This window comes from Poecile atricapillus, chromosome 3 (genome assembly GCF_030490865.1).
Source record: "Poecile atricapillus isolate bPoeAtr1 chromosome 3, bPoeAtr1.hap1, whole genome shotgun sequence".
Lineage (NCBI taxonomy): Eukaryota > Metazoa > Chordata > Aves > Passeriformes > Paridae > Poecile > Poecile atricapillus.
In genome coordinates this window covers 27,216,512-27,234,776 of record NC_081251.1, presented here as the reverse complement: position 1 = coordinate 27,234,776, position 18,265 = coordinate 27,216,512, and the positions used below count along the sequence as shown (strand labels likewise).

Below are 18,265 nucleotides of genomic sequence, written 5' to 3'. Positions count from 1 at the left end.
TTCACAAAGGGGAAAGCATTCCTGATGATGTTCAATGAGATGACTGGCTTGAGAGAGAATGAGAGGACTGTGGATGCTGTTTCTCTTGAGCTTAGCAAGACTTCAGATGCTACCATAACATCCTCATAGACAAAACAGGCTGAATTGCTGGACACAAAGACCATATTCAGCATAATTCATCCCTTCATCACATTATGCAGCAACGATTAAAACTGAAATTCAATGGCTTGTCTTTTGTAGCTACAATTCTGGTCAGCAACAAAAATGCTGCCATCACAAAGTAATCTTATGTGGGATGTGATGATGTGTGGGATGGTGAGAATTAAAACTAGAATGGATAGAAAGATAGACAATGCACAAAAAGAATGTCTGAAAAAACCTTTCAAGACAGATCTCACTACCTCATTATTTCTAATCCTAATATTATAATGCTTCTGTTGCACATGAATCATAATAGACTCATTCCTGCTTGTTCTTTTGCCCTTCATTTAACTGCTCCCTTAAAGAACATTCAAGATTTTATTTTGGAAAACCTTAATAAAATAGGAAGTTTAAACAAGCAAATAAACAAAAAATGCTGCTGACACTTTAAAAATGGCTTATTAGAAATGAATGGGAAAACCATCTGTCTTTGTTAGCTACAGATTAGATATTTCATGCATCAGCAGTGTCTAATACATGCACAAAAGAACAAAACTTTTCTAGGATTATGGGCACTTCTTCTGACATTATATTCTTTTGAACCAAGGAGATTCAATAATAAACAGTTCCACATAATAGGACAGGGTGTAGATCCCATTCTCATTACTATAAAAACAGTACTTTTTCCTTTGATTTGAAAGGTCATTAGTAAAATCCATGTTTCACTTCTTGGAAGAGATTTCATTGGTTTCATAGGTATAGTTCCTTTTTCCTGTGTTCTTAAAGCAATTCTAAAGTGGTCAAGGGTCAAAATTTTTGTAAATTAAATGCATCAGTTTTAATGTCAAGATGTTGTAGTGTTTATTTTGTCTTGAAATGACTTCACAGACAAAAGAATACCAAGGTTTCATCTTCAATTATGAGGTATTTTCTTTTGAAGTAGATAACTATTTTCAGAGCATAACAGTCACAAAAAAAATTAAGTCTCTTTAGAAATTTAGAATGGGATAGGAACTACAAAATCGGTTACAGAGATGAGCATTATTGTATATTTAGAAAAAAACTATTTTGAGAGAGTATGAGTTATTCAGCTAAAACAGTTACATCTTAGAAATAATTGCTTATATATGACAGTACAGTGTGTACATATGTATGCATATAAAAATTATATATTAAATAGTTCAAGTATGAGCAAACTACGCACAACACAATTAGAAAAATCAGCATTGGCTTCTCCACCACTAGTTCCTATAGGTAATAAAATTTTAGTTAATTGTCTTTTTTGATTTGTCTGGGACTTACACTGTGTGTGCTCTTCTAGATCAATAGAAGCATTATAGGAGTTTATTTACACTGAGATTACAGATCGTACACTGTTAGAGGTCCTCTATAAACCAGTGCTCACTCTTCAGCAATAGCAAGCAGACTAATGCAGAAACAGTAACCATCACATTTTCTTCTACTAAATGCCAGTTTGGATATATGAAAAAAATCTATCAGAATTATAAAAGTGAGCCTCTATCTTTGAAGGTCACAGGTGGAGAAAAGGGACCACAAATACAAAAATCACAGCTCTCTATGAGCATCCATAAGCATTGTTATATGTACGTCTCTTGGACTTGTTCACTCCCTGTCTGGAAGGGACAGTCATAAAATTTTCATAGGTTTGCTCTATTGAAATAACTCAGTGAGACACCCATAGAAGAAAGTTGGATTGTTTATATTACAGTAGATATCAAAGGTAGATAAAGACATAACTGACTCTTGGAGATAAACTGAAAATAATTTTTTTTTTTGCTTTTATACCTTATATCAGAACAATAATCTTTATAAGGACAAAGCTATTTTTTGAAATGCTGTTTGCCAGAACATGACAAGTCAAATTTGGTTTTGCAACAGAATCCACAATAAAGAAATAGCTACATCATGTGTGACTGCAGTATTTGAGCAGTGTGGATATATTTGCTTGTTTGCTTGTATTTTTTTTTTTTTTTTTTTATAACTTTGAGAAATACGCTTTGACTTGAAGATGTTTCATTTTTGGTTTTTTTTATTATTTATATGCTTGGAAATGTTAACACTCCTTGATAAAAATTTCAATGGTTTACTCATGTAAATATTTTTTGACTAACCTAGTCAAAATCTGTGTTAGGTGATATTTGGTAAATTTTGTCTTGGAAGATGAAATGTTGCTCCATCTGTTATCTTTTTGGGGTTACAATCCTCTTGCACTATTAGGTGAATGGTTAGAAGTTATAATTTGGCATATTAATGGAGGTCAGTTTGTGCAGATCCTTTTTTCTTTTATTTCTCTTATTCTAATAACAAATATGAAAACAGACACATCTTCCTATTAATCTATTACAAAGTATTTTCTAGACTGTCTGTATCAATTATGACACTCTCCAACCTTTCCAAATTTTTATTTACTGTAGACTCTTGAAAATCTGAGTTTATAACATTGAAGTTAGCATGACTGCTGCTGAGTGTTGAAAATATTTCAATAGTTCTCTTCAAATAAATAAATATAGTTTCTGTATGGTTAAGTGATGTCATGATGACCTGAGATATTCTGCCATACTACATATCATATCTATCCTTGGTTATCAGGTTTTTTATAGGTACATAATTGGTTCTAGACATAAAGTATTCAATGTCTTCTGTGTCTGAATAAATTTTTTAAAAAGGAAAAAAAGGAAAAAAAATACATTAATCCATTTGTTCTAATGAATGTTCTCTTATACACTTGTTTCTATTCCTGGATCAGATAGTGCTTTGATGACATACTGAGCCATATTTATTATTATTTATTATATTGTTTCTTCTATGATTCTCTTCCTTGGAACTTGAGTACACCCTAGGTAAAGATCAATCCATAATTCTGAAAAATTTTCCATAGAATATTGGAAACACTCCCCCCCCACAGCAAAACTGATAGAGACATCTTGCTTAAATGACTGGCAGAGTTCAATGATTACAATATGAAGGAGAAAAAATTTTCTTTGTTCATCCACTCAAATAAATATGCAGAGGTCATTTGCACAGACTTCTGAATTGGCGTGCATTATATTCAATTGTTTCTCAAATGTCAAGGTAATTTGTCTTCACTGTTAGAATTGTATTGTTAGAGCTTCATAAAATTTCAGAGTTTGAGCATGTTACCTAGAACTTCATGTTGCCATGCTAATTATTGCTAATAAAAATTGCAATTGTAATCACCTTTATTTGGCCTTTTTTGATTGCCTGTGGTGGAAGGAACAGACCAGGAAAGACCTCCTTTACTTCCCCTGTGCAAAAGTCCCTTCCACTGTGAGCACTCTACCCAAAGATTTCATTTTTCTTTTCTGTAATCAGTGCCATCTCTGTATATGGAGTGAAGAGCTTGGAGGTCAATTGTCAGAACTACTTCTGCATTGCTAAACTTCCCACATTTAACAAAAGTTTCTCCTGGAGGGGCTGTTACCTGCATTCAGGTAATAACTTCTACTTTTTCAGTGCAGCATTTTTCTTCGCTTCAGATTTCTCAGGTCAAAGAGGACTTGTCTCAAAATCAATACCAAAATACTGTAAGAGTTACCTGTAGCTCTCAGAAAATATCAGAGCAATAAAAACTGAGAAAAGGCATTGAGCTGCTTTCCATAAAAACTAGGCTGTTTACACTGCAATGTTGAGCAAAGGAAGAGATTTCCAAGGGGAAACAGTGCTGAAGATACCAATTTCCACAGGTGCAGAAATAAACCCAGTTGTCATCAAAGACCCGTATTAAATTAAGAGAGAAGACCACAAGTAAACAGACAGCTAGGGAGGTGGAAGCCTTTTATTCAAAATCCTTGAAAGATGGAGAGTCATCCAGATAGCTGATTTATTCAAGTACTCAACATCTGAGTCTAACAGATTAACTTGCGGTAACTCTTGGAAGACACATGGCAACTGATTCCTTCTGATTCTTGAAAGAATTAAATACTTCTTTCTTTTCTCTACCAAAGTGAACCAGTATCCCAAGATATTTGAGGCAGATCATTTACTTACTCTTCATGGTAACATTGTTACTGATGCTCTGTTTACACAAATTAAGGGTTTTCTCTTTGACAAATCTTTGGAGAGGTGCTGCCTGATAAAAAGGCTGCAAATTACATATTTTTTCTCAGATTGCATGGTGAAATCTTGAATTACCTTATTGCTGCTGTACTGATTGTTGTTCCAGTGAGGGATGAAGGGTACATAGTCAAATAATGCAACTCTTGGTGTTAGTGACAAGAGATGGTAAGATAAAAGGGAATCTATGTACTTTTCCTTTTGCATTTTGTCAAGAATAGAACGAAGTCTAATGTGGGTTTTGTTAATAGAGGATGTTATTCAAAAGAGCAGCTTCACACGCCAAAATGCATATACATTCTCTATGGGATTCTTCAGTAATTCAAGAAATTAGTGCTGCTACTCAGAAAATTATTTGACACACAGAACACAAATTTAAAAAGACCTTTGTTTGTTTTCACCCTGTGTTCTATGATAGTTTGCAAAGCTGCATTCCAAAATTTTCATCTTATTATGAGACCCTTTTTAGTAAGTTTGGGAGCTGGGAATTCCTAAATTTTAACGGATGATTCAGTATTTTAAAATATTTTTCTAATTTATTTAAAAAACTTGAACATGATGAACAGTTTTTGTGGCATCTTAGATAATAACCAAAACTGTAAAGCAAGAGTAAAAAATGCACCCAAAACATTGGAGTAATTTTTTTGTATTTTTAAATTAATTTCTGCTGCATCTAAAATAAGAATTTAAGTAGGTAAGACTGATGGGAAGGAAATTCAACAATGGTTTTCCCCATGGTCATGGTCTATGAACTAGAGTTTTGATACCAAACCATGTTTTCTTTTCTTTTCTGGATCCAAGCTAAATTAGCCATCCCATACGACAGCAATCATCTTCAGTTTTACTTATTATAGTTTTTACTTATTTTGTTGTCTTTCTTAATTAAAAATATTCAAAGTATTCAGTACTCGTGCTTTTAAAGCACAAACACTCCTTCTAATGAGACAGTTTTAGTAGTGATTTTTAAATTATTGTAATGTTTATCAGCTGAAACAGAAAACAATGTGATTTCATCTGGCCTTGTAGACAGGATGTTCTTCTTATTGAGATAAATAAGGAAATAACTTGATCTGAAAAGAAAATGAGTGTGTACCTCATCTCTTGGGTCCAGTAGTCTGAAAGTTGCATCCGGCCTGATATAAGATGTATCATATGTCCTGGTTCAGGAAAATGGAAAAAAGAGAACAGCAGCATGGAAAAAAGTAGGGAGTTGAAAATATAAATACCCTTTGTAGAACATAAAGTTCTGTTTCCTGAAACAGAAATGTGTGCATGGCAGCTGAAACAGAGCTTAAAGCAAAAGCTGAAATATAGCTTGCTGTCTCATTGAGCTGAATGTTACCCTGTGATTGTGTGAACTCATAGCTTCAAATAGAGGATTAAGGAAGAAATATATGGAAAACAAACAAATACAACCTTCTCTATCTGTTCCTCTAAAATATGTTTGTTTGGCTTTTATTTTTTGTAGTGTAATATTCCTGAATACACAGAATATCAGGAATAAATTTTAGTTACTGTTACCAAAGGGAAGAATATGAGCAGAGAATTATGGGAGGAAAGTATACAGAACTGAGAAAGTATATCTTAAAAATGAGAAAAAGAACAATGATTAAGAGTCTAAAAATTGAAGAACTGGAAGGGAATGAAAACTACATAAGCCCTTTGAAGGCTTTGTGTATTCATCAAAAATGCAAAAGATACACTTAGACACTACTAGAGTAGCAGAAATTTAATCTTTTTATCTCTCTTCTCAACAATACCTCCCAAATTTTTTTTCTCCAGTTTGGAGTCAATATCCATGCATGTCTGTTATTACCTGGTACCATTCTCCAAGTACTTTATTTATGTTTTCTTAGCCACTACATCAGATGCAACTTGTAGACTGCAGGTGGTGTATGTACTTCCCATGAGCCAGTATCTACATCTCAGTTAAATTAAAAATTGTATCTGTGTGTATGACAAAGAAAGCGAAGTTTTTTCCCCTAATTTTAGCTTCATAGCCTTATTCTAACAGCTGATAAAGGCAGGTGAACTTGTGGACTTTCTTTTAAGTATAATTTTTGTAATTTAAATTCACCTATCAATTTACACTGCGATGGACAAATTGGTCTTTGCTTACCTACTGATTAATCCTTTGGAGAGAGCTACATCAGCCATTTCTCTCAGGACCCTGGGGTGCATCTCATGGAGTTCAATGGATTTAGGTATATTCAGGTTCCTCAAACCAGACCTTCTCCTAGGATGGGAAGGACTTCAGTCCCCCAGTACCTAGCATGAGCTTCAGAGATGTGGAAGTGAGATTAACATTAAAAACTGAGGCAAGTAAAAATGTTGAACATCTCAGTCTTCTCGCTGTTGGTTGTTGCCAGTTCTCCTGTCCTATTTATTGCAGAACTACATTTTCTTCAACCTTACTTTTGTGGCAAACATACTTTTAAGTCCCTTCTTATTCTTTGCAGCTCTTGCCAAATTAAGCTTCAAATGGGCCTTAGCTTTCCTAATGCCACTCCTACATATCCAGACAACTTCAGGAGATACTCAAGAGATACTAAGGCATGCTGGTCTTCTGCTTTCTTTACCTGATTTCTTACCTATGGAAATCAAGAACTGTGCTCTAAAAAAAATGTCCTGAAAGAGCTGCCAGGTTTGTGCAGATCTCTTTTCCCTGAAGGCAATTTCCTAGGGGATCCCATGGACCCAAATACTGAAATCTAATCTAATCTAATCTAATCTGCTAATCAACTGAAAGTTTCCTCTACTAAATTTCAGTGGTCTAACTACTCCACTGCTGTCCTAAATTCTTCAAGATTGCAAATTCCATCAGAAAACAAGCACTGCAGCCCAGGTTAATGCTTTCTTTAATTAGTTAATTGGTGTCACATTTGATTGGTTACAAATGAAGAGCTCTAGGAATAAAATAGGAAAAGAGTAATGATAATGATAGTAGAGGCAGGCTGAAATGCATTTAGGAGAGATGACGAGAGCATTGACTATCTTTAGATGGGCTCTTAGAAGCATATATCAGGCCTTTTTTCCTCTGAGAATTCTAGAAATCCTCTTGATTTTTCTAACGGAGTGAAAAAAAAATTAGTTTTTGGAAGTCTGTTTGGGTTTTTGTCTTTTTATCAGTTAATTTCCAAGAATACCAGCTATATGAGCTTATTTTGTAAGATTTTAATGTTCCTAACACCTCCTTACCTTTTTTAAAATTACAGTTCCCATTAACACAAAATTTTTTCTTGATTCTTAAAACTGAGCCTTGGGATAGATGCTTCTATGGTTGTTGTTTTTTGGTTTTTTTCACATTTAATGAGGACTCCAGTAATTTTTTTAATAATCCAGAAAGGAGTACAAAAAGCTCTGCTATTAATTGTCTCCTTTACATTAATATTGACTGTTGCAGCTCAGCTGGTGGCTGTCGTGAAGCCAGGGTAAGACTGGCTAGTTGTGTAGTGTAGATAACTGCTGTATTTCAGTGACCTAGTGTTCCCTGTAGTCATACAGAAGAGTTTTGATAACTCAAAGGCAGTTATGAAACTCATTAGAGAAAAAAAGGGAATGAAGCATGTTTAATGTTTGCTCCTCTGCACCTCAGTTATGTCTATAAAGTCGGAGCAGGTCAGAACTGAACAGTGTTCTTCTAATATGAAGTGAAAGGCTCTCCATTTAATGAGCTTTTTAAGCTAAAAATGGAGTATGGCCAAGTGCTACCTACCAATTTGTAGTAGTGCATCTGTAGCAATTTATTCACAACTTCATAAAAGAAGTCAACAAAAAAATGAGCAGCTGTAAAACAATTAATTCTGTGTTCTGATCTGTTGGGTCAGAGTGTTCTCTTGTGTTCAGTATCAGACTTTTGGAGATGCTTAATTTGTAAGAGTCTGATGCTTTTATATATTGACTACTTAAGAGAAAATTCAGTAAAGCACTGATTGGGTATGCAGTGTTATTCAGTGGATGTTGTTGTGGATGCATTCTGCCATGTATAGCAAAAGAAGATACGTTTGTTGTCCATAAAGAGAGAATAAAAAAAATATATATTTTTTTAATCATATTTCCAAAAGTATGTTTTATCATAAATGACAAGTCCTGAAAAGTTATTTTTGTCAGTTATTTTGAGAATGTCTGAATGTTTTTTGATATTAATTACTATTAGTTTTTAACGTGAGAAAAATACAGTAACCTTATTTTTGAATCCTTAATGCTAAAATACTCAGGCCTTTAAAATTATAAAGGTCCTTTGCAATATCCATTTCATTTCTTGTGACATGGTAATTGTACCCCACAAATAAATAACACAGAACACAAAAAATTTGAAAGAAAAGAGTGGGGTTTTTTAAGGGTGAAATTTGCCTTTCATGTGGCAAACAATATCTATCTTAGAGAACAGAACTACATAACAAATTATTCATTAAATGACCTGTTTCTTATTTAAGAACAATTTCTTTTATCAGATTATAACTATGAAGATATATTTGAATGGTTTAATACCTGAAATCAATATTGATCAAAGTAGACAAGAGCTCGAATAGTTAATCTTTCATATTGTCTCTTGTCCTTCCACACAGTGGTAAAAATAAAATTAAATTCAATTTTATTTACAGTAAAAGTAACAGGAATATATGACTTTCAAAGTACAGAGTCCTCTTTTATTGTAGCTAGTGAAGAAATTTGGCTTTGAAAGCTTTGAAAACATTAGCAAATTGTTTTCTCTGAATTTACAGAACCTTATCATATTTATATTGTGAATAAAAAAAGATATTTATCTAATTCATGAAGATAGGTTCCTTACAATCAGATGTTATTTAGACTTTGGTCAAAGTTTTCTCTTCTGTGTTAACACTAACAGGTCTTCACTAAGGAATTCAACAAAGAGAAACAACACAATGAAATTAGCATCTTTCATGACTCCTACTTTCTTTCTTAAGCGTATTGGATATGCTACCTGATGCATTTCATCCCAAACATTGAAGTACCTACTAGTTTCACACATATGAAAAGGTGTACTTCTAGTCCTTAAAATTTAGATTTACTTTTTATATTTGATAATCTGTGTTGTTTCATCTTAAAAATGGTCTAAACGTGATTCTGTCTACATTTGCTAAATCAGATGGTTCTCCAAGTGATATTGTGACTTAGAATAAGTCCTTCTGCTTTTGTTCAGAAAAATTCTGGGAGAATAACCTGAATATAACTTTTATTCATAATGCATGCTGATATAATTGCCGGGGGGGAGGGGGGAAGCTAGTCACAGAAATATATTATTGATTTTCTTTTTAATTTTTTTGTTAATTTTTATTCTGCCACATCAATGCTCTTTTGCTTTTCTGCCCCTCTAGATGCACATGTACAGCAGGTTGGACAGGGCCAGACTGCAGTGAAGATATAAATGAATGTGAATCTGAACCATGCTTGAACGGAGCCACATGTTTTGAATCTGTGAAGCCGGGGCAGTTTGTCTGCATTTGTCCTCCATTTTATACTGGCGACTTCTGCCACCAGCGCTTCAGTCCCTGTGAGCTGCCTTACAATCCATGTATAAACAATTCAACCTGCTTGGCACAAGTAGATGGAAATCCAATGTGCATTTGCAAAACAGGTGAGAACTGGAATAGTTAATTTCTTCCATTTTCTGTTGTGCTCTGGAAAATTGTAAATGTATGTTGAATTTATCGCTATCTTTATTGCAAGTAGAAAAGAATATGTTTCAAAGAACATAAAACCATCATGAATTGCAGCAGTTCTATCTGTAGTGTCAAAAGACTGGAAAGATAGCTGTTAGTTTATCTGTTATTAATTTCTTATTTTACAATACTTATTAAATCTATGATGGCTTAGATTCAGCACTCAGAATTAGTATTTCTCAGTCAATTGTTACAATGACATAGAGATAGACATGCACCTGCCCAACAGAGACAAACTAAATTGACAAAACACGCAGATTTAGAAAAAATATATGCAAATTGGTGAAGGTACAAAAATTGGAGCAAGTTGGAAATAGTTTCTTTTCCTGCTGAGCTGTCAGGAAGGCCTGGCACATCAGGGAAGTAATCTTCCCTTGCTTAATGGATATAGAGGGTCGCTCCCTGTATGCACAACAAACCAAATCACAGCAGGTGCTGACAGCTTCCCTGGTTCATGGCTTAAAAGACACAATCTCTCCCTCCACATACGAGAACTGCTAAGGTGGAACGGAGCAACAGTTTAACTGTGCAGAACATTGCTATACACTTCCATGTAGGAATTGAGGAATACATTAACTAACAACTGCGCAGAAAATGTAGAAAATTTAAGTAGCAGAGGAGTACAATTACTGAAACTGGAATTGGAGCAGGATTTTGAAGTCTTCAGTGTTATGCCTATAAGGGCAGAGGTCTCCTAGGGACAAAGGTTAGCAAATAAGTGCAGTGTTACATGACAATACTATTACTTGTCAATTACTAAGCTACAAAGACACGGATATAATACCTAGGAACCAGGAGCATATAATACCTTGGGGTTTTTTTACTATTAAGGTAAAGGTTACTGCAAGCTGCTGAGGTAAAAAACCCAAACATCACTGGGGACGTGTGCAAGTTGCTTAGTGAGGCATCTTTAAGAAAAGCTGTTTTTTCAAAAACAGATTTTGACACACAATATTGATTTTTGAAACCTTTTTAGAAATGATCTATAGAGAGACTTGTAACTCAAGTATTTTCTTAACATTCCCCATAAAAAGTAATCTTTTCCAAATGTTTTTGTGCACCATTTCTGAAGAATTAAAAAAAAAAAAAACATGCAGCCAGGATTCTCTGGCAGTGTTAATGGGATTTTTAAGAATTCTTGAAGCTTGCAGCTAGGAATCCTTGGGGAAGTCATAGGACATCTATGTGAATCAGTAGCATATATTGTTAACAAATCTTGGAAAGTGGAAAATTCAGAATTGAAAAAGGGTAAAAAGGCATAATTCATAAATGGCAAGTTAAACTTGCCAGTAGCTAACAGTCCAGTCAACAGAAAGTTTGAGTCTGGTATAACAGGACTCACAAAATATAGCAGTGCTTACCAAATTCGAACAACTATCTGTAGAACACCATATCTGAGACAGGTACAACAGAACCATAAATTATACCATTGACGGTGATACATATTTAGAAGAAAAAGAGAATATACATTGGCTAGGTCAGACAAGACAAAAGCTGATACAACAGGAACTGGAAAGATTCAAAGTTGATGTAAGATGTTAGTTTAGGACAGAATTATCACAGCAAATTGATAAGAAATTGATGAAGTCATGATTAGCTGTAGTACAAAACAAAAATTTTTCTTCCTGTATGTACATTGGGGAACTACAGCAGTCTGATTTCTAAATCAGATTTCTAAAGATTTCTAAAATTCTATAAATACCATTAATGTAAAACTTTCTCTTGAGCTGCTTGCCCTAGATAGAGTCTTTTTAAGGACATAGATTATAATATTTGTGTAAGAAAACACAAAATGGAGAATTCCATTCTTAGAATTAATCTTAATAATAGAAATAAAAATTTAGTGTAACAGGAGAGCAAGGCAGGATATGTAAGCAAAACTATAGAGTTTAAATTATGTTGAAATATTCATAGCTGAGCCTTGACCACTATTTGTAAATTCCCCAAAAGGTCTACATGAAAAAGATCCAAAGAACAATTCAACTTCATATATAAGTAAAAAAGAGGGTAAATAAACAAGAGTATAGGCATTAGACCATGCTCTTCGAGATAATGATAAGCACAAAACTGTTAGTTTTGTAGAGGCAACCCAAAAGAAAGATAGGATGGTTTGGTAAAAATAGTGATCCTTTCTGAGAGCAATTGTGTTCTAAGACAAAAAAATGTACTGAAAAAATGTATTCAAAATCAAGGGAAACTGAGAGGGCATACAACTGCTGAATGCAAGATCAAAACTCTGGCTGGGACTGATGAATAAATTTAATTAATGATGAAATGGAACATAAAGGTAAGTTTTCACAAGGTGTGGAACCTGTGTAATTACAAGCAAAAAAATATTGCAGAGAATAACAAGAGAAAAAAATAATTTGCATTAAATTATTTAAATATAATTAAATAAACTATGGGTCAGAAAATATCTAGTGTTTTCTAATAAGATGTGTTTAACAGTGATTTAGTCTTTTATGAGAAGTATTAGTAGATATGCGTATAGTAGCAAGGCAGGCTAGTAGGAATGGCAAATAGTTGTTGCTGATATAAAGACAGGAAGGGAAGGGCAAGATCATTGAATTAAAATGGTTCCTAAAATTCCTGCTTCTTAGAAGGTAGAAATTAATCTCTCTTTAAAATTAGATGTAGAACCTCCTTCAGTAGTCCAAGTAATACGGATGGGCTAAGCTCAGGATATTCATCCAGCCTCCTTATTACAATGGAAGCAATTTTCCATATACATGTTAGGTTGAGATAGAAACATTATCATGAAGTGCTACATATTCTACATTAGGTATTGCATACATATAGAGAGAGTTTATATCAAAGCTTTACCTACTTTTTTTCAGAATATGGATTATTTGGCCAGCATTTGTGTTAACTCAGTAATATTTTAATGAGTTATGGCAGAATGGAAATTACATCAATAAAATAATGTATGTATGAAATGTTGAAAGAAATATACTGAAATATATATAGAATAAAGAAATGTCTGGACTGTGGATGTCCCCAGTATTACATTAAGGAGGTATTATTTTCTGATGTACTTCATTTCAAGCAAAAGCAGACATAAAAAGTTAAATGTCTAATGCCCTAGAAATATTTGTCATGCTGCCAACTATTTAGGCTGCTTAGGAAAAATCTTTCAGACAGTAGGAAGTCTGAATTCTTGACCAGTTGCCTTTTGCTGTTTTATTATTGCTGTAAATATTTATTTATTTATTTTTAAATTTCATGGTTCTGGGAAGCACACAATTTTAGAGAGGAGTAAAAAGAACAGGCAGCGGAAACATATGTCATTGCAGCACACAAGTACAAAAGTACAAGTACAAAATCTTTGTCATCTTGTTTGTGCTCATTGCAGCTTTAAAGATATAAAGCTAGAAAGTGAGAAGTTGAAAAACTGGTTTATGCATAGGGCTTAAGATTAAAGCCATCAATTTTAGGGTGTAGGGAAATTATGTGTATTGTTCCAGGGAGATCTATGAAAACAACTCATCTCTAAGGAGAAACAGTAGCTGCAGTTTTTACTGGAATTAGGTATTCCATTTTTATTTTGACTTTCCTAAAAGCAATGCTTTCTTGATGATTCAAGGTAATTTCTAAAGTCGTTGTTTTAAACAGATTTTCCCAGTACTTTTTCACCTCTTTTATCAGTCTCCTGTCAATAGCTTTCCCTTGACACCTACTCTTTGTTCTAGATGCTAATGATTATTTTTATTTGCTCTATAGCATTGTACAGGTAGAAATTTGAACAGAGGCAAAATATTTTTCAGCTGTTGTCTGAAACAAGACTAAGTGAAAATTATCATAATGTACAAAATTTAAAATACCAAGCAGAAATAATAAATAGATTATGAAAAACAAGTTATTTAAATTGGAGTTTGTCAGATTTCTGAGCCCTTCAGTGGGTTTTTCTTTTTCAAATGCACACATACATAATTTACAGAGGGAAATAGCCTTTTTACAGTGCCTAATATTTTACACACCTTTGATTTTGATTTATGTCCCTACTTATGTTTTGCTGAACAACCTAAGTACCTATACTAATGATTATGGGACTGCTATAATATCTCTGCTGTTTGCAAACATTGGTTTGTTAGTTCATGGTAAAGAGACAAACATCTATGATACTGTTCTGATGAGCAAAACAGTAGAGAGATTATGGCAAAAGAATCCTGTTAGAATACTCTTACCTGCAGAGGTCAATTCCATAATATTTCTCTGCAATGGAATCCAGTGATGTAAATGACCATAACTGTGACAGCAGATATTTAGCTTCTATGCTCTGCATATTCCATCACTTTGCATCTCCCAGAAGGCCCATAGACAGAGTTGAGAAATGCAGGATTTCCAATATTTCAGAGAAACAGACGTAAAAATAACATCTGTCTCATCTTAAGTAACAACTTCCCAGATGTTTCTACAACTCATATCATCAAAATTATGTTCATGCCACCTGAAAAATTAAAAATAGAGAGAAATAAGACTATTTTCTAACACAAAGAACTTTAATAACTTTCAGTTGTTTTTCATCTCTCTTAATTTCTGAAAGTCTTGAATATGTTATGTTACTACAAAAATAATTAACATTTCTGAGATAATTCCTCAAATATGTCTATACATAGTCAATACATTCACAAATAAGTGTTTTAAACTAATTACTGTATCAGTTTGATTTTAAAAACTGTGTGGATACCAGCAATACTTATGAGATTCTGTTTACACCTTCAGTTTTTCTAATGTGACATAAAAAACAATAAAATATGCTTGACAAATAAAAACCATTTTCCTGTAGCATGCCTCATATCACATTGGTAATGTCATGATTTAAAAGAGTTTTATATAGTAATATATTTGACATATCAAACATTTTAAAGCAGTTCCCCTCATCATCTATTTCCTCTTGCAACATATGAAATAATTTGGAAACATGTCTGCATTTCTCTAAAAATTACATCCCCATATAAATTTTAGTTTAAGTATCCCAGAAGATCACAGCTATGTGTGGCAGCAGTTGTAGTTTATACAAAGTAAACTAATGTATTAAAATACCCTTTAAATTGTGCATGACTATCATGTAAAATACAAGAGCCCTTACATGTTAGACTCATGAGGAATCTCATCTTCAATGTAAATAAACTACCAATTCTTTCTTTAAGCCATTTCCATTTGGGTATGAGCATTTTAGCTAGACTTTTGAATAAGAAGGTGATATAATTGGTACCTGTTCAAGAATATTCCTAAAACAAATATTTTATTAATATCTGCAGTATTTGTTTTGAAGTTTGGACTCCCTTGTTTGTACAAGTGATGTGCACAGTGCTGCACTACTTTCTTTTTGTAATTTACTCTGAAAACATATTTAAGGGCTGAATTAACATTGGCTTATTGTCATATTACTTTATTGAAACTTCCTTTATAAAAGCTTGTTAAATTCTAAATAGTCTAGAGTACAGACATGCAAAAAATTTGAATGAAATAATATTTTGGGATCCTTTTAAGCAGATTTGTGTGTTTCTGAATAAACATTTTAGTTGAAAACAGGCTTTCATTAAGTCTTCTGCAAAATTGCTAGAAATGGTAAAAATTCCTTAGAAAAAATTACTGCATTGGTTCACAAGTTTTCATCACAGATCAATATATTATCTAAGTAATTGTCTGTAATTTTTAATAATATATGTCAATATGAAAAAAAATATTTTTTAGTAAAAAGTGAGAAAAAGTAAGCATAAGGAAACAATATAGTGAATTGAATTCTTTTGTTCATTTCAAAATGTAGAGACAGTAAAAATTTTGATGAAATTGTTATTTTTCTCCATTTGCAGGAAAAATATATAAAGTAGAATACCTGCTATATGTTTGCTTATTTTGTCTTTTCAAGGTATTGATATATTGCTACAGGCTAGAAAAATATGTACAACTGAATTCAAAAAATATGTTTATATAATGCTTTGTATGTTCACTTTTGTACTATTTACTTCAAAAAGACCATAAAACATCCATAACTAGAGAGGATGATAGGCAAAGGCAGAATGAGAAACGCCTCCATTTTCCATTTTATATTTTCTAATCTGATAACTGTGGTAATTTTTAAGATGCTTAAATATTCTATAGTATCACAAAAAATATGAGATTGTTTTGTATAAAAGCTGTTAATTTTTCAGTTTTGCTTTGTTATCTTAACAACTCTTCTGCAATAGCATTGTAAAGCTTAAATATATCTGCATATCTGTGAGTTATTTATAATGTTGTATTGGTTTACCTTCAGTGTGTCCTTTTCAGTGAAATTCCATTTTCTCTGCCCACTGACAGCCTTCCACTCAGTAACCAAGTTTAGTTTTAGGAATTTCAAACATGACAAATATATGAGAAATTAAAGATGAGGAAGCTGACTACATGTAGTCCAGTGAGTCCTAGTGTCTAACATTCATTATGCCCTCCAATTTCTTAATTAAACGAGAGTTAGAGAAATGTATTGTCATCTTTTCTGCTCTTGCTCAGTGGCACTGAATGGCATGTATCAAACACCTACTGAATATTTTGTGTGTCAGTGACTTCTACCTACTCACACAACCAGGCCTAGTACTTAACTTGGTCTGTGGTGTATTAGTTCACAGTTATTTTACGTTTCTTTTTTCCTTAATCAAACCACAGGCAGGAATAGATGAAGGTTCAGCAGCATTAAGATGCAGATTACATATGCTACAGATAAGAAAAGTGGTTGATTCACTCTGTTTGAGGCCCATTTGCATACAATAAACTAAACCATTCAGAATACGAAGTTGCCTCTGCTGAGGAAGATACTTCAAAACAGTACACTGAGACAATTTTTCTCTCTATTACAATACTTTTCCAGTTTTTTTTAGGGATTAGTGGTTTGTTTTGGGCTTTTTGATTTTGTTGGGTTTTTTGGTTGTTTTTTTTTTTGTGAAACATACAATAAGAAATAAATGAGGGCATCCTTTAATGCTCAACAGATTTCTGATAACAGCATAAGTGGCTATAATTGAAAGGCTAGTTTGAGAAATGTTCCAGGTTTCATTTTTCTAGCTTTATAGTAACATTGCTATGAAACCTTCAGCAATTATTAAGAGCTCATTTCAGTCAGGTCCAAAACTTATTGAACAGAAATAATCCTGATAAGACGAAAATACCAATTATTTTGATGTGGATCTTATTCAGATCATATATTGGAGTACCAGCAGAGGTTTCTTTCTACAGCTTTCTCTGCAGCTGTGACTCAGACACTTATTTCTTCCAGTCATAATTTTCTCTAGATAAAAATAAGCTATACTATTCTAACAGCAATCTTTCATGATTTCTTCACCTCCATTGAGTACTTTGAAAACCACAAATATATAATATAACAAAAAATAAATGATTATTCTTGTTCAGGTATCTAAAAAAGTACAGATAGCAATTTTTGCTTATTGTTTTAATAAAGAATCCTGTAGAACCTTTGCCATATTTATAGCAATATATACTGAATATCAATAACTAAATTTAAAGTTGCTTCAAATTAATTTTTTATCTAAGTGATGTTCAAAATCCCTTTGGTGAACTCTACTAATGGTCTTTAGACAATCTGCATTCAGCACTCACATATTAGTCATACAATGCAAATAGTTTGCTCATTGCGATGGTTTAATTTCTCCATCAACTGAAAACAAATACATTGACTTTGTGCAAAATTCAACTATGAAGCTATAGTTTCTCCTCCCCGTGTATAGCACTTTAACACAAGTATGCATTTAGCAGAACAACTACTTATGCAAGTGTTATAAGATGTAGTATGCTGTCTAAGAGTAGAAATAGGGTTCATGTATCACTAAAGACATTTGTATGCTGTCTAAGAGTAGAAATAGGGTTCATGTATCACTAAAGACATTTAAGTGTCTTATTTCATTTTAGTACCTATTCTGGAACATTTGCACAGGCAAATGTATTATGCAAGTGATGGACTGTGCAAATAAGATCTTAATCATATTTTTTCTTCGTTTAAAAAGTAAAACTAGTTGGGTTGTTTTGGTTTTTTTTTTTTCAGTGACTGACTGCTTTGAATAAATGCTGACTTCCACTACTGTCTCTAATGTATTAATTACTGAATTAACTTTTAGTTCCTGATTTTGTCCCACACTCTTCAATAAAGACTTTTCAGTCCTTTAAAATGGGTTATATTTCCCCAGTATGTTTATCCAGGTGCTCTATCCAAATCTGTTCTCTCCGGTTCATTAAAGTATGTTGAAACTTCTATACTGTCTGGAAATTAAATTGCTGAAGCTACAGATCAGAAATAGTTGGAGAAAGTTCTTTCAGGGCTACTTCTACTTGTAGGACCAGTGAACAATAAGGAT

The 18,265-nt window shown here is 33.1% G+C and overlaps 1 protein-coding gene across 1 annotated transcript in view; it reads left to right on the top strand.

Moving 5' to 3' along the window:
• The window catches only part of EYS (eyes shut homolog), a 625,315-nt gene that overhangs the window by 177,491 nt on the left and 429,559 nt on the right, over positions 1 to 18,265 (top strand). Inside the window, exon 12 of the mRNA XM_058836459.1 lies at positions 9,576 to 9,835. Within this exon, the coding sequence (XP_058692442.1) occupies positions 9,576 to 9,835 (260 nt within the window). The remainder of the gene's footprint in view (positions 1 to 9,575; positions 9,836 to 18,265) is intronic.